Source organism: Talpa europaea (genome assembly GCF_964194135.1).
Source record: "Talpa europaea genome assembly, chromosome: 10".
In the NCBI taxonomy this organism is placed as follows: domain Eukaryota; kingdom Metazoa; phylum Chordata; class Mammalia; order Eulipotyphla; family Talpidae; genus Talpa; species Talpa europaea.
In genome coordinates this window covers 18,445,751-18,468,997 of record NC_140077.1, presented here as the reverse complement: position 1 = coordinate 18,468,997, position 23,247 = coordinate 18,445,751, and the positions used below count along the sequence as shown (strand labels likewise).

Here is a 23,247-nt window from a genome sequence, read left to right as displayed (position 1 = left end):
TTTGGGTCTTGGTTGAGCCATCCGTAAAGTGAGAATAACCCATTATAACACTGGTGAATTACGGGAGGTCATATGATATAAAACGTCTATCAGAGTCTGAATATAGCTGGTCTGCAATAAAAGGTAATTATTATCAGGCAAATGTATTAGGCAGACGCCAACACCCACTTCCTGCCTTTTCGGTCACTCTCTTTCAAAAATTGCTCTGCCGCCTAGTCCATTTTCCCGTCTTCCTTGCTCCGCCTACTGCCGTAAATCGCCTCCCAGAGCTGTCGTAAAACGCTCCTCCCCGCCCCCCATGTGGCGAAAACGCAAGCACGCTTGACGGCGCGAGGTGGCTCAGCCGCAAGATGGCGGCGCTGGCGGAGGAGCAGTCGGAGGTGGCGGTCAAGTTAGAGCCTGAAGGACCGCCGACGCTACTACCTCCGCAGGCAGGGGACGGCGCTGGCGAGGGTGGCGGCGGCACTACCAACAACGGTCCCAACGGCGGTGGCGGGAACGTTGCGGCGTCGTCGTCGGCCGGAGGGGATGGCGGGACCCCAAAACCCTCGGTGGCTGTCTCCACCGTTGCTCCGGCGGGGGCGGCTCCGGTGCCCGCCGCTGCTCCGGAGGCCGGCGCGCCTCACGACCGACAGACTCTGCTGGCCGTGCTGCAGTTCCTACGGCAGAGCAACCTCCGCGAAGCCGAAGAGGCGCTGCGCCGGGAGGCCCGGCTGCTGGAGGAGGCAGTGGCGGGCTCCGGAGCCCTGGGAGAGGCGGACGGCGCCAACGCTGAGGCTGCTAGTGCGCTTCTCAGCCGGGTCACAGCCTCGGCCCCCGGCCCGGTGGCCCTCGACCCTCCCGGCACCGGTGCTTCGGGAGCCGGCGCCGTCCCGGGCTCAGCCACAGCTTCTGCGGCTCCGGGGAAAGGTGCGTTGTGGGGTCCCGGGAAAGCAGGGCCGGCATGAAGGGAAGCTAGCGGGGAAGGCAGGGGCTGGCAGGCCTGCACCTCTGCGGGCTTGTTTTGAATTTCCTGGGCCCGCCTCTAGGGCCACATGCCCGCCCCTTTCTCTGGTGCGCCGGCTGCGCAGTCAAACCCTCTTTCGAGCTGTCAGTTCCAGAGAGAGACTGAGGAGAGCTGTTGAGCTGAGGGATGGGTAGAGAAGGTGCGCGCGGAGAGGCGGGGAACCTTTGGGCTTTGGTTCTTTTTCTCTTCTTAGGGCTCTTGAGCAGGTCTGCATCAGCGCCACATTTGTAAATTCTGTACGATCGTGTTTTAAGTCCTATAACTGCTCTAAGTTTTATGTGTTAATTCTCACTGTTCCACTGGAGGTAGACACTTACCTTTATTTTAGAGAAGAGAAAACAGACTGAGAAAAGCCAAGGAACTTGCTTTGGATCACATAGCCAGGGAGTGATGGAACATAGTGTAGCTAGCAAGTATTTCTCAGAATATAGGCTACATACGACTAGTGTTAAATCGCATCCCTAAACTTACTGAATCACATACTGCAGTCTGGAAATTTGCATTTTTGAATAAATACTTCCAAGGGTTTACTGACCTATGGCAAAACTTAAGAACCATCGTTTAGGACTTGGACAGACTTGGAATTAGCTTCTGCCTTTGTTGCTTTTTAGTTTAGTCTTCTTAAGGTTGAATTTTTTTTCATTATTAAATGGGTTATTGTGAGACTTAGCTATACTATATATAAAAGGCCAGGCACTGATAAGCTTATACTTGTTATCCATTCCTGATCCCCGTTCCAGCAACTATTGTCCCAAAGTTCAAACACATTTGCAATGTAAGGTCTCAGTTGACCCTGAAATGATGATAAATGTTTATTGAGTTAAATTATCCAGTGCTGATCTCTACCCATATTAATCTGTATTTATGAGACCTTATCTTTGCAGTATACTGCCAGAAGTGAAGTATGAATCATAGTATTATAACCCACAGTAGAAATATATGTGAAATGTGATTGAATTTTGTGAATGAATTATAAGATGGATGAATTACGTTGTTGGTTATTGTCTGAAAATTGCTCATCTCTTCAAAAATTTGATACTTTTTTAGATCATAACTGAGAAACCAGTTAGGAGGAAAAGAGGCCATTAGAGAACCAAAGAATAAAACAGTATTGTCAGGCAATTAAAATTTTTTCCAAAAAAAAAAACTTTCCAACATCAAACTGATTTGATTGACAGATACATCATTTTATTTAGTATTGGTATATTACAAATAAATATTCATACTTTCTACCTTGAAATGCTGGTTGTGGCAGTTGTTTTAAGCACATAGGATTGAGTTATCTTTTCAAATATAAATAGGGGATAGCCTATGCTTATGTTTTGTAAGGAGTGTGAAGGTAGCATAGGATAGAATGTGTTATAAGAAAGCTCAAAGTTGGGAATGTTACTCCAGGCATGGATTGCCATTTGCATCGGACCTTCAAAGAACGTTAATATAGTTGATTGGCAAATGCCATTTTTTAAAAAAAGATTTATTTATTTATGTGTACAAGAACTGGAGTATAGGCCAGAGGTGGGGGACGTGAGAGGATTCATCAGAGACAGAGCGGGAAACAGAACAGGCGGACTGACTGAAATACAATGATGAGGGGAGCAGCAGGCAAGACAGGAGAGGTCTGCTGCACAATGTGGGTAGCTCCCTGGTCGGCTAGGGATTGAACTTGTGTTGCATTGGCTGTGGATAGCTTCATAGTACTGCGTCTTAACCCCTTTGCCACCAGGGAGGCCCCTGCAAATGCCATTTTTATAAAATTTGTCTTTAAGATAGCTTGAGGGAAAGGGTTAATCTTTTTGTTACTGGTTTGAAAATTTTATTTGAAGATATGGACAAGCTGGGCTTCCCCTGGTGGCGCAGTGGTTGAGCTCTGGGCTGCAAAGCTGCCCACAGCACCTGCAGCGCCCGTTCGATCCCCAGCCGCCGGCGAGGGTCCCACATGGTTCGACAGACCTCTCCTGTCTGGCCCGCTGCTCCCCTCAGCAGTGTATTTTGTCAGTCTGCCTGTTCTGTTCCCTGCTCTGGCTCTGGTGAATTCTCTCACCCTACCGGGCTTCTGACTGTACCCAGTGCTTGTATAAATAAATAAATAAATCTTAAAAAAAAAAGATATGGACAAGCTAAAGGAGCTTTGGATGGGTGACTGAAAAGCCTATTGGAAGAATATTATGAGATTGTGTTGGGGAGGAGAGGGACAGAAGTCTGAGAAAGAATTCACCTCTGGGCCTTAGGTAAACAGCCATATTCAGCTGGTACATTTCAGATCACTTTCTTGAAGGTTGTTTTTTATTTTTCAAACAGTTGGAAATGTAGCAGTAGAAGACCAGCCGGATGTCAGTGCTGTGCTATCAGCCTATAACCAACAAGGAGACCCCACAATGTATGAAGAGTACTATAGTGGACTAAAACACTTCATTGAATGTTCCTTGGACTGCCATCGGGCAGAGTTATCACAACTCTTTTATCCTCTTTTTGTACATATGTACTTGGAACTAGTCTACAATCAACATGAGAATGAAGCAAAATCATTCTTTGAGAAGTATGTGAATTTTAATATATATATTCTATATGTATAGTGCATATATTTGTACATCTGTAATGCATCAACTTAAGATTGCAACTCAAAAGAGTATGTAGGAGAGGCACTTGATTCTGTGCTCTAGCTGGAGAAGTCAGAGAAGGCTCTGGAGGAAGTAATGCTTGAGGTAAGATCTGCAGATTGGGTTGGAGCTAACCAGATGAAAAGAAGAGGGAAAAGCATGTGTGAAAGCTCTAGGTGGGAAGGATCATGGTAGATACAGAGACTAAAAGAAGGGCAGTGTGACTGGAGCTGAGTATAGGGTTGAGGTGTGGTATAACACGAAGCTGGACAGTTGGTTGGGGACTGGAACAGGTAGGTTCTTGGACGATCCCTAGGGTCTTTTTTAATCCTAAGAGCAGGGGATTGTAAAGGGTAGAATTAGGGAAAACACGTTTATTTTTGCTTTTATTCTAAGAGTAATAGAAATCTTTGTTAGGATCAGATTAGACTGAGAGTGACTGAAAACCCAAGCAATGTGGTAAAAGGTTATTTCTCTCTCTCATGAGGAGGACTGCTATAGAGTCCTTCACTATCAGGAACCCAGGTTCTTTCTATATTCTTGCTCTACCATCCTTCTCATGAATCTGCCACCTGTGGCACAAGATGTCTCTCTAGCTCTAAGCATTGTATCAGTGGATAGTCAGCAGGGATGGCACACATCCTTCATGGAAGTAGCACAAACTTTTTTTTTTTTTTAAAGATTTATTTTATTATTTATACAAGCACTGGGTATAGTCAGAAGCCCAGGAGGGTGAGAGAATTCACCAGAGCGGGGAACAGAACAGCCAGATTGATGAAATACACTGCTGAGGGGAGCAGCAGGTACGGCAGGAGAGGTCTGCGTGCCATGTGGGACCCTCGCTGGTGGCTGGGGATCGAACCGGCGCTGCAGAGGCTGCGGGCAGCTTCGCAGCCCAGAGCTCAACCACTGCGCCACCAGGGGAGGCCCACAAACTTTTTTTTTTTTAATGCCAATTATAATCAATTTTAATGCCAATTTAATGCCAATTATAATCAATGACTGCACCTACCTACAAGAAAAGTAGGGCATGTGGTCTTTACCTAGTGTCTGTTTGCTTAGGTAATATTCAGGTGTTCTATTGTAGAGGAAGAAAGGGAAATGGATATTTGGAGACAGTGAGGTATCCCTGCTATAGAGGTTATTGAAGGACCATGTCTTTATGCGATTTGCATTTTGAAAGGACCTTTATGCAGTAGGAAAACAGATGGTGGGGGGACAAAGTGACTATAGATTGGCCAGTTTTGGAGGTTACAGCAGGAGTTCTCAACTAGGGATAATATTCTTCTGGGCTATTTTAAAATGTGTGGAGGTATATTTGGTTGTCACAAAGACTAGGGAGGAGGAGAATGTGGCTTCAGGTTACCAGATATTCTAATGTGCAAAGAATTATTCTGCCCAGAATGTTAGTAGCGCCCCTGGTTGAGAAAACACTGGACAAGGATGTGGTAGTGTTGGTGAAGAAAGGTAGATATATGGGTGAGGCACTTGGTGATGGATTGAATATAGAGGTGAGGGTATCACTGATATAACCTCCTAGATTTCTTTTTTTTTTTTTTTTAAGATTTATTTATTTATTTATACAAGCACTGACTGGGTATAGTCAGAAGCGCAGGAAGGTGAGAAAAATCACCAGAGCCAGAGTGGGGAGCAGAACAGTCAGAAGGACCGAAGTACACTGCTAGGGGGAGCAGCTGGCGGCAGGAGAGGTCTGTGCCCGTGTGGGACCCTCCCCGGTGGCCCGGGATCAAACCAGTGCTGCAGAGGCTGTGGGCAGCTTCGCAGCCCAGTGCTCAACCGCTGTGCCACCAGGGGAGACCCATAACCTCCTAGATTTCTGTCACCACTCCACTACCCCACCATGAATAAGGGTGCTCTTCACTGAGATAGAAAACTCTGAAAGAGGACCTGGTTTTCAAGTTGTGGAATAATCTTGAGTTCAGATTTGAACATACCTTTGATTCATTTAAGAGATGTCAAGTTGATCGGTGGATGATATATAAGTATCTGGAGCTTAGAGATAGGGGGACTGGAGCTATAAATTTGAGTTGTGTACAATATTGATGGATGTGGATGAAATCTTTTAGAGTGGCACATAAAATAAGTCAACAAGAGGGCTTGAGCAGCTACAATATTTAATTGCTGGTAGAAGAGATATGAAAAGATAGGCCAGAGAAGTAGGGAGAAACTTGGAGATTGTCGAGCTATAGAAGCCAAAGGAAAGGGATGTTTAAGAAGGGGTGCTTAACAGTTTGAATGAGAATTCTCTAGTTGAAGCAGTAGACCCAGAAGCCAGGACTTGTCAAGTAATAGTAATGAAGGAATAATAGAACTTGGAATTCCTGGCTTCTATGCCATGATATTCATTCATTATACATGATGCTTAATAGGAGATATAAAGCAAATGTTCCATAGCTCAGTGTTTTTGAAGAAAAAAAAAATCTGGTAATGACAGAACTTCTACTCTAATTTTTTTCATGGTACTGTCAACAAAAAACTTCTTCCAGTCTCGTGGTATAACCATCTCACAGAAGAAGCTGCGTATCATAGGGGATTCTCTCTCTCCTTATTAAGGTCTATCTCAACTCTTGATAGACTCATGCTCAGAAGAGGTTATGTGCAATGATTGATAGCAAACACCAAGAGGTTGAGATTCTTAATTTTATTCAAATTTTAAAACCTTTAGTTCATGTCTTAAAGAGTTATAATAGGGTAATACAAGCAACAGTTTAGGAATCTATTGAATATGCATCTGAGCTAGAGCACAAATACCATATTTAGTCATTGTTTTCTAAATGTTTTTACATAGTTTGCTGCTCTTAGTGCCAAATATATTATCTTTAACTTTTTAGGAAAATTAAAATTTGTAGGAAAAAAGTAAATTTCAATTTACTAATTATCACCAAGACTAAATGCTTTGTTTAATTGCTTTTGTTAATGGTGAGTAAATAGAAGTGCTCATCTTTTGGTATTAACATTTGTTTGTTCTTTAGTCATATTATTAAAGTTCTAATGTTTAATCAATAAGTACAGTATTAGGAATATAAGAAATCACTAAAGATGTTGGATTTTATGAGAATGCTTTCTATTGACTATTGTTGAATCTAGATAATAGGTGTGTTAGTTCATTACACTAGTTTTTACTTTTGTGTGTTTGAAATTTTCTCTAATCAAAAGTTTTTTAAAGTAGGTTTTGAAAGAACATAAAATTTATTAAAGCAAAGATTCTAACATTTTCAAATTTCTACCAATGATGGCATTCAAAAGAGTCTGCTGAAAGAGAATGAGAGAGGTCATCAGTTATGGTATTTATTTCAGTTTTTCTTTAAAAGTGTATATGATATGTTTCATTAAAGAAATAAATTGGTCAGTTTTAGACTGAATGAATTAAGAGATTGAGTTGCAATAATTTTGAAATGAGTTACTTTTTATCCTACAGCTTAGTGTGCAGGATTATTCAGAGACTACGTTGAAAATATTTGGGGATGTTTATAAATATATGGGGGAGAGGCAGATCCCTTAATGATTACATTGAAAAATGACTTTTTAAAATCACTGAAACAGGTTCCATGGAGATCAGGAATGTTATTACCAGGATGACCTACGAGTATTATCTAGTCTTACCAAAAAGGAACACATGAAAGGGAATGAGACCATGTTGGATTTTCGAACAAGTAAATTTGTTCTACGTATTTCCCGTGACTCGTACCAACTCTTGAAGAGGCATCTTCAGGAGAAACAGAACAATCAGATATGGAACATAGTTCAGGAGCACCTCTACATTGACATCTTTGATGGGATGCCGCGTAGTAAGCAACAGATAGATGCGATGGTGGGAAGTTTGGCAGGAGAGGCTAAACGAGAGGCAAACAAATCAAAGGTATGGGAATAAACCTAAGAACTATCTAATGCAGATGATGAAAAATTGTCGCATTTTGCATCTACATAATTTACACATTTTTCTTATAGCTAGCTTGGGAATAACTGTATGCTAAATTTTATGTGTTAAAGATGATGTATATATTTAGTGCGAATGTGAGAATGGTTGCATTTAACAGAACCCTGGCTGAAACAAGTAAGGGATTTTTCCTCCCATGAACTACAGAGGAAGACCCTCCTGGGCTGGCATGAGGGCTCCACAAGGCCATCAGGGACCCTGGCTCCTTCTAGTTTCTGCTTCACCATCTTTAGAATGTGACTTTTTTCTTTCTCCATTTTAATCAGGAAAACTGTGTTTTTTTCTAAAACCCTACCCACTATATTTACATGTACATCTGTTGGGCAGAATGATATTATTTGGCCATTCCTAACTGCAAAGGAGCCTGGGGACAGAACTGATTTAATGGAGCATATTGCTGCTCCAACAAAATCAGTGGGTTTTTTTTTAATTTTAAAAAAAGATTTATTTATTTATGCATACAAGAACTGGGGTAGAGGCTAGAGGTGTGGAGGGTGAGAGGATTCACGAGAGACAGTGTGGGGAGCAGGACAGGCAGATTGACTGAAATACATGGCTGAGGGGAGCAGCGGGTGAGACAGGAGAGGTCTGCCACGCCAGGGTTCTGTTAATAAAGAATAAGGGAAGATTGACTATTGGGTAGACAGATGCAGAATCTGCTTCAGAGTATAAATAACCATATTGTAATTGTGATTCATCCTATCAAGATATGAAAAGAATGTATTAATCCATAAAAATATTGGCTCTTTTGACTTGTAGGTATTTTTTGGTTTATTAAAAGAGCCAGAAATTGAAGTGCCTTTGGATGATGAGGATGAGGAAGGAGAAAATGAAGAAGGAAAACCTAAAAAAAAGAAGCCGAAAAAAGATAATATTGGATCCAAAAGCAAAAAACAAGATCCCAATGCTCCACCTCAAAACAGGTGAGGGAAAAGCCTCAGGGACTTGTGCAGAGGTGTAGGATGTTATGTTACAGTTCAGGTTGGTCAATATCAGAGTAATTTCCAGTCATTTTCCTTACACAGAATTCCTCTTCCTGAGCTGAAAGATTCAGATAAGTTGGATAAAATCATGAATATGAAGGAAACCACCAAACGAGTGCGCCTCGGGCCAGACTGTTTACCCTCCATTTGTTTTTACACATTCCTCAATGCCTATCAGGTTTGTAAAACAATTGAGCAGTTTCTACATGGAGAGCCAAGTAAAATGGTCAATGAAATGAAACTTAGATATTTTAACTAAAATGGAGTTTCTGTTGATTTAAGTTGAAGATAACAGGCGAGGAGAACTGGACATTGGTTAGAGGAGATAAGATGGCAGTGTTTGAAAGACTGTTAGCAACTTGTAGGTACCAAAGTCTTGTTACATGGGCCCCTCAGTTCACTGATCAGAATTCTGCTAGCCGTTGAGGAGGAAACTAATTCATCTCTATTGTGCTTGATTTAAGTTATTACATAAGCTTAATATATTTTATTAAGAATTTGACGTATCTTTATGGACTGTGGTAGGCTACCCAGGATATATTTAATAAGATACAAAAAATATTTACACATATCAGTTTGGAGAGCAAAAAGGGGTAAAAATGACATGTTCTCTTTTTTGATTGCTGAATAATATGCCATTGTGTATAATGACCACATCTTGATCCACTCATCTATTTTTGGGTATTTGGGTTATTTCCAGTTTTACCTATTGTAAATAGTGCTGCAATAAACATAGGTTTACAGGAACTAGAAGGGATTATGCTTAGTGAAATAAGTCAGAAGGAAAAAGAAAAATATTGGATGGTTTCACTTATAGCAGGAATATAGGGGAACCAAATAAGACATCAGTGTAAAAAAACAGTAGCAGTATAAAACACAACAAAGCAAAAACAGACAGTTATAAATCAGAGACATAACTGCAGGGGAGGAGGAGGGAGAGGGATCAGAGGGAGGAAGGGAGGAGCACAGGGGACTGAGGTAATGGTGCACGGGTGCATTGGTGAAGGAAACTATGGGGACTACACCTGAGGGGGTGGGGGGAAGCAAATATTGTTTAAAAATGAACAATGATGTAAAAAAATAAAAAATATGTAAAAAAATGACATGTTCTCAAAGTGACTGTTTTCAAACTGGGTTTCATAGGAGAAAGAAATCTCAAATAATCTTTCATAGAGAAGAATAGCTATCAATATGTTTTCTATAAGATGTGGTTGTAATTTTTTTTCCTAATACAGTATTGTTTAGTAAAAAATATTATTATTATTGGCAGGGACTCACTGCAGTAGATGTCACTGACGATTCTAGTTTGATTGCTGGAGGTTTTGCAGATTCAACTGTCAGAGTATGGTCTGTGACACCGAAAAAGCTTCGTAGTGTCAAACAAGCAGCAGGTAACTGAGATGACTTGTCATTAGTTTACACCAGTCTCAATTCCATGGAATATACCTAAGAGGTTAACATCATAGCAAACTTCACTTGATTTTACTTTAACTCAAAATGCTAACATTCCCACAATGAAAAGTGCATTGGGGTGGTGATCAGAAGATTGGAAGGCTAGACTGGGTAATTTTCTGTGTGCCTTGTAAAATGAGGGGATTAGCTGAGAAAATTCTTAAGCTTAAAAATGAAACATTTTATGACAGTGAATTTTCAAAAGCCTTTAAATAGTGGAAGAATATTTTGTTTTAGTTACAAAAATGGCTAAAGAGTAATTAGTAAAAAATTTCATTTTAAAGTTTCTTTGTTTAAACAAGGTAATATGTTTTCAACAATTTATTCTAGTATTTTCATTTTTATGAAACACTGAGATCGTGGATACTGAGTAACACTGAACAGTTGTGTGCACACTGGCAAATTATCAACTATTTTGAATCTCAGTTTCCTCCTATACACCGTGGATGATATCACCTAATTTAGAGACATTAGCACAGTGGTTGGGATGTAGGAGCATTTGTTCAAATATTAGTTCTTTTCTTGTTTGTGATGACTAACTTGAAGTGTTTTAAAATGAATATACTTTTAAAAGTTATTATTTCTGGACCATTTTAGATCTTAGCCTTATAGATAAAGAATCAGATGATGTCTTAGAAAGAATCATGGATGAGAAAACAGCAAGTGAGTTGAAGATTTTGTATGGTCATAGTGGGCCAGTCTATGGAGCCAGTTTCAGTCCGGACAGGTAAAATACAAACAAAAAAATTTACTTCCATGTTATATCGAGATTATATAAAAGCTAACTACTGGAAATATTTTTTTTTTTTAAGATTTATTTATTTGTTTGTTTTTTAAAGATTTATTTATTTATTTATACAAGCACTGGGTACAGTCAGAAGTGTGGGAGGGTGAGAGAATTCACCAGAGCCAGAGCGGGGAGCAGAGCAGGCAGAAGGACCGAAGTACACTGCTGAGGGGAGCAGTGGGCGGCAGCAGAGGTCTGCACGCCATGTGGGACCCTCCCTCAGGTGGCTGGGGAGCAGCCGGGGATCGAACTGACGCTGCAGAGGCTGTGGGAAGCTTCGCGACCTAGTGCTCAACCGTTGCCCCACTGGGGAGGCCCTAACTACTGGAAATATTAAGTAAATGTTGGGGAAAATTCTTTTGTAAAAGTCTCATGGTTGTCTATCATTTTCTTTTAGAATCTTTACATTTACTAATTCATCTTGGCATAATGGTATATAAGATAGCAACTTAATGTATATCAAATGAATAGAATCAAGATGTACAGCTTGATTCTAAGTCAAACTGATTAAGACTGTTTTGTTGGTTTTTAAATATTAGCTTATTTACCTTTGTATAATCAAAAAAACTAAGACAATACTGAAAAGGTAGTTTGAAAACCACAAATTGATATTAGCTATTTTTCATGATCTCTAACAGAAATGAAGGGAAGACATATTGTATTCATAAAATACCATCTATATCTTACTTGGATAGGTACAACTTTTAGCCTGTCAAGAGTTTAGTCAGATGATACATTTTTGATGGAAACTTCTATTTCATTGAAACCATGAACTTTCTGAATATTCAGCTTTTACATTTATCTATGAAAAAGGTATTAGTGTTCTATGGTTTTTTTTTTTTGTTAAAAAGATATTTCCTTTTTATTTTTTAAAGATGTATTTTTTTATGCATACAAGAGCTGGGGGGCAGGCCAGAGATGGGGGGGATTCACCAGAGACAGAGTAGGGAGCAGAATAGGCAGATCCACTGAAATACACTGCTGAGGGGAATAGCATGCAAGACAGGAGAGGTCTGCTGTGCCATGTGAGTCACCTCCCTGGCCAGGGATTGAACTTGTGCTGCAGTGGCTGCGGACAGCTTCACAGCACAGTGCTCAACCCGCTGCACCACCAGGGAGGCCTCCATTAGTATTTTCAACTTGCTTATCTACTGTGAATGGCATGCATAAATTAAAAATGAGATATGTAACATGTTATTTAGCTGTATTTTATTTCAGTATACTGGACAAGTAACTAAAATTTATTCTAGGAATCAATTTTAGTACCATCTTTTTCTCTTAGGAACTACCTGCTTTCCTCTTCAGAGGATGGAACTGTTAGATTGTGGAGTCTTCAAACATTTACTTGCTTGGTGGGCTATAAAGGACACAACTATCCAGTATGGGACACACAATTTTCTCCATATGGATATTATTTTGTGTCGGGGGGCCACGATCGAGTAGCTCGGTAAGAACATTGTGATCTTATGACTGGGTTTATTCAGTGAACAGAATGGCTTCTTGTTGGGAATTACAGACTCTAGCCAAACTCATTTTCACATTCATTATTTAGGATCAACCTTTAGAGAATGTCAGTATTTCTGACTCTTGATCTGAAAATGAATTTGGAATAGGAGTATTACTGCTTGGACTTATGTCTATACTAGAGTTTTGCTTTTCTTTCTCAAATTAGTTTGACACACCTCCCATCAAATGCTTAACCTTTCACTATCACTGTAAGCATCTTTTTGTTTCTCTTTCACCACCTGAGAAGTTCAGGATGAAGTACAATACATGTTAGAAATCAATTATGTCGTTGCCAAAACTAGGGAGAACACTTGTACCTATGGATTAGACTGGAGTTGGGGGGGTAGAGGAGGGAATGGGAGTGGGGAGGGGTACTTAGAGAACTAAGGGATGAAAAATTGTATTACCAGAATCAACCCTTAGTTTTTCTTAACATTTAGTCTCGTAATTCCACCTCCTTTCCCTCAGTTAGTGAGTAGGACCTATTGGACCTATTGGAGTTTCAAATGGTTGTTTCTATAGTTATTTTTGATAGAATTTTGTCATTACATAGTTAACTGATCATATTCTTGACTTTCAATAAATTCTTAAAAAGGCTCTGGGCTACAGACCACTATCAACCTTTAAGGATATTTGCTGGTCATCTTGCTGATGTGAACTGTACCAGATTTCATCCAAATTCTAACTATGTTGCTACGGGCTCTGCAGACAGAACTGTGCGGCTCTGGGATGTCCTGAATGGGAACTGTGTAAGGGTCTTTACTGGACACAAGGTATTTTACATTACATTTTACATTTCATTATTTCCAGCATACAAGGTTGCTTTTTATATTAAAAAATTAGCCACTCATACATTTTTACATACTGTTCATGCCACTGAACTCTACTGTCTTATTTTCATAATTAACCCTAATTTTGATTCTTTCCATGGACTTCTTTTTCTAGGGACCAATTCATTCCCTGACATTTTCTCCCAATGGGAGATTCCTGGCTACAGGAGCAACAGATGGCAGAGTACTCCTTTGGGATATTGGACATGGTTTGATGGTTGGAGAATTAAAAGGCCATACTGATACAGTCTGTTCACTTAGGTTTAGTAGAGATGGTGAAATTCTGGCATCAGGTAAATGTCTTAAAGTGACTTTGTGGTAAATGGCATATTATAAGGAAACACTGAGTGTTGACAATTACAAAACTAAGTCCTGCTGTTTTAGGGTTTTCTTCACTTTAGCCATAGGATTCCAGAGTCATTTTACACATACCAACATTTGAATAGTAGAAGTCTTCTCAGAGAATATTTGACAAGTATTGCTTGAAATGCTCCTATAGATTTTTCACTAGAAATATACAGTAAGTATATGTGACAAAATGTCAGAATCTAAATGGATGCTACTAAATAATTTTCTTTGATTTCCCCTTAGGATCAATGGATAACACAGTCCGATTATGGGATGCTGTCAAAGCATTTGAAGATTTAGAGACTGATGACTTTACTACAGCTACTGGGCATATAAATTTACCTGAGAATTCACAGGAGTTATTGTTGGGAACATACATGACCAAATCAACACCAGTTGTACACCTCCACTTTACTCGAAGAAACTTGGTTCTAGCTGCAGGAGCTTATAGTCCACAATAAACCATCGGTATTAAAGACCTTTTGGAAGCTACTGTTTGAAAAAGGGAGACTAAAAGCAAATACCTCAGTGATTAATATTTAAGCTACAAAGAATGTTTTGTCTATATGGATCTGGAAGTATGCTGCTTGGAAAATCTGATCAGGACTGTTCCACGTTTCTATAGCAACCATATTTAACTAATTTCCGTTAGTTGAATAAGAGGTATTATGTTCACGGAGGGGACATTTATGGTGCTTTGGATTGTGTGGAAACTATGCATTTTCTGTTCAAATGCTATTTTAATTTATTATGTTTAGGGAAAAAAATCAATTTCAATAATTCATCTGCTTCAAGATTCAAATTGAGTAATATAATACTGTCTTGAATTTTAGCTGAAGAATTCTGAGCATGTATGCTTCTGCTGTAAAAATGTAGTTACCGTAGAACACTCAAAGTACAATGTCAACTGATCCACTAACATTTTTACATGGCCCAGGATTAGTGGAATGTATGTAATTGGGTAGAATGAACTACAGTTTTTAAGAACTAGATGAAGTACAACCACCCACTGACATCTGAATTTATACCTGTTGGATTTTGAGTGCACCCACTCTATAAACCAGGTGAAGAAATTTAGCTTCCATGTTCTACTTCAGCTAAAATCTAAAATGGCTACATACAACCTAATACACTTGAAGTCAGACAGACATTTCAGTTGCTTACCTCCAGTACTGAGCCTTGCTTTGGGAAACTAAAAGATTTAGACCAAGTCACTGCCAGTTTTTTGCCTTTGTTGCATTTTGTACAGTTTTTATATTTTTGATATCTTGTAAATAAAGACAACCAGCTTTTCCAGGTTCATAATTTATTGTACAAATTATCACATAATGAGTTGACACTAGCTTCTCCAGGCATGGAAACTGAACAGATGGGATGCATTTAGAATCCTATAATGAAGCAAAAACAGTTTAGACAAAAACATGTCCAAGTCTACTGTTAAAGACATTCAATCACCTGTCCAGAAATTGAATGCAAACTCATTCCTAAAGGATTCAGTACCTCCCCAAATTAAGGTTATCTCCCAGCTTAAAAGGTATTGACAACAATTTAGTATGATCCTACAAATATATAAACTTTTGCAGCAGTAAAATAGATATGTATCCCTTATTAACCTCTGAGGTACAATTTCTCCATTTTTATAATGAGAATACTACTGTTTTCCCAAAGTTAAGAGGTACCTAAAGGAACAAAATACTACTATTTTGTCAGGAGTAAGTCATGGATTTGCAGTGCCCTAAGGTCAACAGTTTTAGAATTGGAAAAGTTCATAAGAGCAGAGGGAAAAAAGTTTTGTCTATAAGGGACAGCTACAAGGTAAAGATCTGGGTTTTGGGTTTTCTGTACATCTACTACCAACACGACAGATAGCAAATGGTGGTGGGCAAAGACAACATGAAAATGAAGTCTCAGGGGATTTAGGGAAAAGCTGTTGCTTATATTAAATTTGAAATTAGCAAACTATAGGATAAAACAAGATATATTTGCAACTGATAAAAGGTTGGATGATAAATATTAAAGAGCTTATAAAAGTTACAAAGAGACTGAAAGACCCAGTTGTGAAATTAAAAAAATACATAAATAGACTGTTAAGGAAAAAACCAAATAGCAAATAGGAAAAAAAAAAAAAGTGCTTTTATCAAAGAGACAGTTTTACCTATCAAATTAAAAACCAAAAAAATGATACACAGTTTTGGTCTCTTTATAAAAGAGACACCCTTTTATAAAGCTGGGAGCCTGACAACCCTTTAGGAAAACACTTTAGCTTAAAACCCTGACATAGGCTACAGGCTCAAAAACACTCATTGAAATGTTTTATGTTTAAAAAAATTCTAACAGAGTTCCTCTGTAAAATAAAGCATACTTGTTACAAAAGCTGCAGAAGCAATTATAGCCATCAAAACCCAAATAAAATGCAATTTTAAACACTAAAGCACAACTCTCAGTGTAATGGGACACAGGCAAAATTTTATATATTCTTGGAATTTTTGAACAATGAAAACAGTTTTATAGTAAGAAGCAAAATCTTAACATCAAAATAGCTAAGTTATTAACTTTAAATAGCAGCTTCTCACCCTTTATGTTGCTTTCACAGCTGGGGTTTTTTTAGACCTTAACTTGAAGTATAAGACCAGCAAAGCAATTCCTCCATATGTGGCCAGCACACACTGAAAACAGTGGAAAAAAGTAAATGAACTTTTGTCACACCTATTATTATTCTAAGATATAACCACTTAAAAGCATCATTAATACTTACATTCATTCTACCTGTGAGAGTGTAAGAGTTGAAGTATTTTTTAATGCCAGTGAACTGGAACTGGGCATCACTTTCTGCACCTGCCATGATTTCAATCCTTAAAAAAAAAAAAAAGCAAAATTAAGTGAAAGTCACTACATATAAACACTGTAAATTTTTAGATATGTCTCACCCACCAGTGCAGTAGCAAAGAGAATGAAAAATGTCTTGCTGATAAGAGAAACTTTTGGAAGGAAAATCTTACACCTTAATCTTAATCTTACACCTCAGAACATAAGTCAAACCAGTTAGCAAGGGATGAGCAGTTTTCTAAGACTACCTTCTGATGTAATATTGCTTGGTGTATTTTTCATTCCTGGCTTTATACCATGGTATGTTGTACATGGAATTAATCATTTAAAGACTAGTTGAAAACTGGAGCTTGAGAGAATTTCATGTTTCTCAGAGGGGTAACCACTAACTAAATAGCTCAACTAGTACAACTTCCGTAAAGTGCAATTTTGTAGTATTTATCAAATTATAAAGTGTTCATACTCTCTTCTAGCTGGTAGTTTGTAGAATATTACGAAGTAGAACATGTGGTTCAAGGATGGTGACTGAAATACTGGTTGAGGAATGTAAAAAATTAGAAAAACAAAGTCTGGCTACATTTATCAAAATGATGGTTTCCAATGGCAGAAATACATTACATTTTTATGTACTGACATGGAAAGATGATGTTCCCATGTAATGTTAAACGTTTAAAAAAGTCTATTTGTGGACATTACAAGGTACATATTGCTTCTTAAAATCTGGTGCCTACACCAGCATCATCATCATCACTGGGAGAGTGCTAGGAATGCAAATTTTCAGGCTGTACCTCAGGTCTATTGAATCAGAAACTCTGGGGCCCAGCAATCTGGTTTCATTTTATTTATTTATTTATTTATTTATTTTTTAAATAGAGGCATGTTTTATTTATTTATTTGGTTTATACATGCACTGGGTACAGTCAGAAGCGCGGGAGGGTGAGAGAATTCACCCAGGCAGAGCGGGGAGCAGAGCAGGCAGAAGGACCGAAGTACACTGCTGAGGGGAGCAGCAGGCGGCAGGAGGGGTCTGTGCGCCAAGTGGGAGCCTCCTCCGGTGGGACCGGCGCTGCAGAGGCCGCGGGCAGCTTCGCAACCCAGTGCTCAACCGCTGCGCCACCGGGGAGGCCCCCAGCAATCTGTTTTAATAAGCCCCCTAGGTGAATCTGATGTTAAAGTTTGAAAAACATTATAGTGCTAGAAACAAAACCAAACACTTACTAGAAATTACACAGAAAAAATCCAAGAAAAATATATAGCTAACTTTTAAGGTGGGGAGGGCTAGCTATAGTATTTTACAAAGGCAACTATTTCTTTTATAATAAAAAATAACAGGCACATTCAAAGGTCACCAGAACAACACTTGAAAATTCGTATGTATGACCGCCTATCTACCAAGACCGACGCCACACCGAGTCGATTGGCAACACAGACGAGCCGGTCGAGGTCCGGTCGAGATTGATAGGCAGTGACAATGAATCAGCTGGCTCTAGATGAAACTGGGGAGAAAGACAGATGGGTGAGGAAGCAGTTACTATGGAAATTGGCACTTCCCTATTCATCATTCAAAGGCCTTCAGGGGCATTCATGTGAATAAAATTGGCAGTTATATATAAATTGGGCAAGTGACCTCTTGAGTATTGTTTCAAGATTTTTGGAGCAGTGAACAAAATCCAAATTTCTTGGGCCCCCTCAGAGGTTATCCCCTACTCAGACCAAATAAGAAAATCTCTACTACAAGGAATCTTTTATAGAGTAGGTTTTATACTGTTTCATTTTACTAAACATTTTAAATATATTTCATTTCCTGATATATTTTTTTGACTTTTATAGTACCAAGTAGGTTCCTAGGAGAAACCCTACAGAAAACAGCAACAAAACTTTGCCCAATTATTAACTGATAACCCCTACTACCATGTGTTTAACAAAATTTTTTAGGGGGATGTGGTATCTAGTCACAACATAAGGTGCTTTAAATTTCTCTCTACACAATATGGGATGAAAGATGTTTGTGACATTCCTTAGAGGACTAGTTTTGACTACAGAGAAGGGCATGTTATAGGAACTAAAATTTACTCTGGGTCTTAAAGGAAGGCTTTTGAAAGGCTGAGATGGAGTGGGAGTGGGAAGTAGGATTTCGCTAGGAGCAAAACGTGGAAACACCTGGGTCTGCATCCTTCAGCAAACTGCAGTTACTTCTGGGCAAAGATCACAAACCCTTGCTTTAAAGCGCCCTTTGGGCAGTGTCTCAACTGAAATTTGCTTTCTTTTTGAGCTGCAAGTTTTAAAAGACACATAAATGGAGAAAAAGAACTTAAGATGAATACTACTAATTGTTAAATGGTAGCCATGGGAAAAGTCTAAGCGATGGGGTCTCTGCTTTTGTTTTTCATGAAGCAGTGAACCGCTACTGAATGCAATTAAGCTTTCCTTGCCTCTCTAACATTTCAGAAAAGGCCAAAAGCGACCAGCTGCCCTCGCTACTAGTTTCCTCATTTTGCTGTTTTTCTATCTGAGGGGACCCCCACCTGGAATGGCGAGATCACGGGGTAAAGGAGGGAAAGACGAGCGTGAGCCGCTCAGGTTTCAGAGACAGCCTCTCGTACGAATTCACCACTCTCGGCTCTGGCTACCTCCCGTGAAAGGCTTCCCGCATCCCACAGACTGACAACTACGCGCTGACGGCGGGCCCGGGAACTGCAGGGGCCGTCTACACTCGCTCTCTTTAACAAAGGCTTCAACGCAGCTAGAGGCGGCCTGGCCGAACAGCTTCCCAAGCACAGTTCCTTGGAAACAAACAGCTCGGGGTGCGCAGAGGGAAGGAGGTTAATTCGGCCGGAGGTGGGGTTCGAAATCCGAGTTCTCACCCAGTATTACGTCACTGGGTGACCTTGGGGGACTCCCTTTGCTGCGGGCCTCATTTTCCTCCAGTGTGAAATGCAATCTGAGGGCTGCGGAGCTCTGGGAGCCCCTGGGAGCGCGCCTCCGCCTGGGCCGAGGTTTTCCAGCCACGGCCCGACCCTCGCACCCAACTCCTCGCCACTCCCCGCGGCTCTCGCCGCCCCCCCCCAAACGACAGACCTAGCGGGGTTCTCGAGCCAGAAGCGGTAAGAGTCTAGGCTCTCCCCCGCCCCACACGGCGGAGGCGCGGGGTCCGGGCCTGGGCGCCCCTCCACACGCACCTTGCAGCAGGAACGAACCCCTCAGACCGTGTCCTTCAAAGTGCGCAAAGCAGCCGCTCGGCCCGGCCGGAAGAAGCCTCCTCCCCCGCACGCGGTCCACAGGCCACCGCGATTCAGCCTCTGCGCCGATTGGCTGAGGCGCGAACTCCCGCCCTTCCGCTTCCGGTCTCTGACCCGCCCACCCGCCCCCTCCGCCGCCCTGTAGGACGCAGCGTAGTGGCGGAAATAGGGCGTGAAGCCCGCCCACATTCCGGAAGAGCTTGTTCGGGGCGTGGGTCCGCTGGTCCCCGCGTGTGTGATCGCCGTGCTGCGGCTTGGAAGTAGAGAGGTGCTAAGGTCGCGGCGCTGGTGAGTGATGGCAAAGGCTGTCTTCGTGGCTCTCTGCTCTGTCCCAGGGCTAGATCAGAAGGCGTTTTCTGCTAGAGTGGCCGGCCTTGCAGGCTCCGGCTCTGTCCGGGGAATTGGCTTAAGTCTTCTTTGCCGCTTAACATTTTCAAGCTTGGGTTTTCCCTTGCCTGAAATGATCAGATTCCCAGCAAATTTAGATCCCACTGCACCTCACTGTTTCTACGAGCACACTCCCATTCTTGATTCCAACCCGTAGGCTACCTCACCGGTGTCACTTCTTTTACAAACGCAAACCTTTCTAGATTCTTATTCCTAAGTGACTCTCATTTTCACATTGCTTGTTCTGGTTCTCCGGCTTCTCAGCTGTACTACAAGTAGGTCCTACTCGGTCTACTTTCCTTCAGTCCTCTCACTTTCCAGTATGTAGACTACAGTATATGTATTTTTTCTCGATTACTGTTCTGCATCACCCCTTATAGAAGACTTTGACTTGTCAGAGTAAACTACTCATTTAATTCAGTATCTTTTACCAAAAAAAAAACCCAACAATTTGTCTTTTAAAATTTAATTCTATTATGCTTTATTTGCTATGATCTAATTGAATGATTCGTCAAGGAAAGAGAACAGCAAGCTTTTGAGTAATTGACAGATTGCTGGTGGTTATTGAAAGAATTGACTTCTTGTTTTCATGCCTCTTCTCATATTCCTTCTGCTCTTTCCTTTCCACCTATGAAATTACTATTCACATTTTAACATTCGTTTCAAAAGAATATTTGGGAAGTTTGCCTCCTTTGCTAAAACCTCATCACTTCCTGCCTCTTTGTTGATCGTTTATAACCTGATTTGTATTTTAAATTATTGCATAATCATTTTATCTTCCTAAAAGTGTGCATGTTCTTTAAAGGTAGAGGGTTACATTCAATTATGTATCTGACTTAGCTGTGGCTCCTTAGTGATGTTTACTATATTGAATCTATAACTTCTTTCCCTGGAGGGAAAAGTGTGGACTTGTGTTTTGAAGCAGACCTTTGGGAAGGTAAATTATGGATTATCTGGTATCTGGCATCAAGCCATCTATTCTTAGTCCTGAATACTGTTTAGCACATGGGTGCTGGAAGGTTCTGTCTCTGCACCTTAATCATAACCTTTAGGAAATCTGACACTATGGCTACATCTCAGTGTTGTGCTTTGCATTATTTTTAGGAGACCCAAATATGGCAACCATGGAAGAAAGCTTCCCCCGAGGGGGTACAAGAAAAATCCACAAATCAGAGAAAGCTTTCCAGCAGTCAGTTGAACAAGACAACTTATTTGATGTAAGTGGTGTGCTTGTTTGGTAAGACTGAACATTTTCTCTCTTGTGTGCTTGTGAAGAAATGATCCTTACTCGAGACTGTTATTTTCCAGTTTTATTTCTTTTCGAAGTCCCCTTTTGTAAATTGAATTTGTTAAAGAATTGATACCACCATTAGGCTATATGTTCTGAAGCATGGCATTTAGTATTTGAGTTTGTAGTGCTCTTTGTGCTGTGTTAATTGGGATGGAGAAAAAGTAGTTTATCATCTCATTTTATGCATTTTAACCATTACATGGTTCCTTGCTATATATAATGTTCATAATTTGCATTAAAATTTGCAATATTTACCAAGAGTAGGCTGTGTTCCAAATGCTGGAGGGAAGAGAACTAATGTTTGATTGCATGGCCTTATGCCTTTTTTAAAAAAAGATTCATTTATTTATGCATACAAGAGCTGGGGTATAGGCCAGAGATGCGGGGGGTGAGAGGATTCACCAGAGACAGCGTAGGGAACAGAACAGGCAAACTGACTGAAATACACTGCTGAGGGGAGCAGTGGGAGAGACAGGAGAGGTCTGCTGCACCATGTAGGTTTTTCTGTGGCCGGCCGGGGATCGAACTCGTGCTGCAGAGGCTGCGGATTGCTTCATAGTGCGGTGTTTGACCCCTTGCACCACCAGGGAATTGGCCTTATGCCTTTCTATGTAATCTTTCCAACTTTACTATGAAGTAAAGTTTGCCATTCCATGATGACAACCAAGAAAGATGAAGCCACACAGCTTGTTATGGTGGAATTGGGTGTTTGACTTAAGTCTCTGTGACTCCACCTTCCATTTTTGCACACTGTTTCAAATTGCTTCACGTTCTGGGGAACCCCAGTGTCCATCCCAGTAAAGGGAAGAAAAACACAGGAGAGAAAGACTTAACATAAGGAAGCCCAGACCTTGAGCAACGGGAACACTAGGAGCAGGATGGGAGAATTGGGATGGAGCAGGAATTAAATTAAAGAAGAAATTGTACTGAAGAAATAACAAAGCAAGGTGACAAATGACCTGAAAATAGAGGGTAAAGCCAGAATTCTTATTGTTTTGGATCTCTCTCCCCTCCCCTACCCCAAGATTTCTGCTGAAGAGGAATCTACCAAAAGGAAAAAGAGCCTGAAAGGACCAGCAAAAACAAAAAGATTGAAAATCGAAAAGAGAGAAAGAAGCAAGTCTGTAAGAGAGAAGTTTGAAATCCTTAATATTGAGGTTTGTTAAAATTTGGTCTTGTTATGAACAAACTACCTGGGTTGCTTAAGTTTGTGTGCATTTTTCTTTCTTTCCTTTTTATATACACAAATATGAAATACATGACACGTTCATGTATATATATGTTCATATATATTTGCATATATACACTGTATGTGTGCATCTGTAGAGATTTTTGCAGTTTGGTGTCAGACTGCATTCTGTTTCTTTTAGCTATTAATCATACCTGGGATTATGTGTGGTTTTTGGTTTGTTTATTTTTTAATGCATGCAAAAGCTGGGTGTAGGCCAGAGGTGTAGGGGTGAGAGGATTTACCAGAGACAGAGTGGGGAGCAGAACAGGCGGATTGACTGAACTATGCTGCTGAGGGGAGCAGCGGGTGAGACAGGAGAGGTCTGCTATGCCATGTGGGTTAGCTCCCTGGGCAGGAGTTGAACTCGTGCTGCTGTGGCTGGTGATAGCTTGATAGTGCTGAGGATTAACCCCTTGCACCACCAGGGAGGCCCTCATGTGTGGTTTTTTGTTACTATTTTTAGCTGCTGAATCCCCTGTTCTGCTTGTTTCCTTGTGGAACTTGTGTTTTAGTAGATACCTGGGCTAGAATTGGCAATAGCTTTCATCATTATTCTAATTCTCCCCTTTATCTGATAGATGTGGAAACTGTCTTAGAGAAGTGAAGTCGTCTTATGTTCCTTTATTTTGTAGATTATAATTCTGGCATGTTAGTTGTGCAAAAGATTCAGGTTCAGCCTGGAGAAGTATTTATTTGTCTTGTATGGTACTTAAAAAAAGGTAATTGTTGAATACTAGACAACTGAAATACTTCACGTAAAAGTGTGATTCCTGGCGTGTTGTAAAACTTTCAAGTGCCAACAGCAC

At 40.5% G+C, this 23,247-nt stretch overlaps 3 protein-coding genes across 4 annotated transcripts in view; 2 read left to right on the top strand and 1 right to left on the bottom strand.

Moving 5' to 3' along the window:
- Positions 1 to 350: 350 nt before the first annotated feature.
- Positions 351 to 13,928, top strand: TAF5 (TATA-box binding protein associated factor 5; the record flags this gene model as incomplete). Of its 2 annotated transcripts, XM_084245093.1 has the most annotated exons (11): positions 351 to 909; positions 3,305 to 3,542; positions 7,168 to 7,483; positions 8,321 to 8,484; positions 8,587 to 8,722; positions 9,815 to 9,935; positions 10,594 to 10,723; positions 12,066 to 12,230; positions 12,885 to 13,062; positions 13,235 to 13,412; positions 13,711 to 13,928. In XM_084245093.1, 11 exons carry the CDS (start codon positions 351 to 353, stop codon positions 13,926 to 13,928), a joined length of 2,403 nt encoding a protein of 800 aa, XP_084101219.1. The 2 variants fall into 2 exon arrangements, with proteins under 2 accessions (XP_084101219.1, XP_084101220.1); XM_084245094.1 differs by lacking the exon at positions 12,066 to 12,230.
- Positions 13,929 to 14,598: 670 nt separating this feature from the next.
- ATP5MK (ATP synthase membrane subunit k) lies at positions 14,599 to 16,474 on the bottom strand. The gene is made up of 3 exons (XM_084245869.1): positions 16,223 to 16,474; positions 16,041 to 16,133; positions 14,599 to 14,855 (listed from the first exon to the last, which is right to left on the bottom strand). The coding sequence occupies exons 1-2, from the start codon at positions 16,307 to 16,309 to the stop codon at positions 16,044 to 16,046; spliced, it is 177 nt and encodes a 58-aa protein (XP_084101995.1). The 5' UTR covers positions 16,310 to 16,474; the 3' UTR covers positions 14,599 to 14,855; positions 16,041 to 16,043.
- A 3,293-nt stretch (positions 16,475 to 19,767) lies between these two features.
- Positions 19,768 to 23,247, top strand: part of PDCD11 (programmed cell death 11) — a gene marked incomplete at its 3' end in the record, with an annotated part of 33,749 nt that continues 30,269 nt past the window's right edge. Inside the window, exons 1-3 of the mRNA XM_084245333.1 lie at positions 19,768 to 19,820; positions 21,024 to 21,136; positions 22,236 to 22,367. Coding sequence (XP_084101459.1) covers positions 21,035 to 21,136; positions 22,236 to 22,367 — 234 coding nt within the window. The 5' untranslated portion in view covers positions 19,768 to 19,820; positions 21,024 to 21,034. The remainder of the gene's footprint in view (positions 19,821 to 21,023; positions 21,137 to 22,235; positions 22,368 to 23,247) is intronic.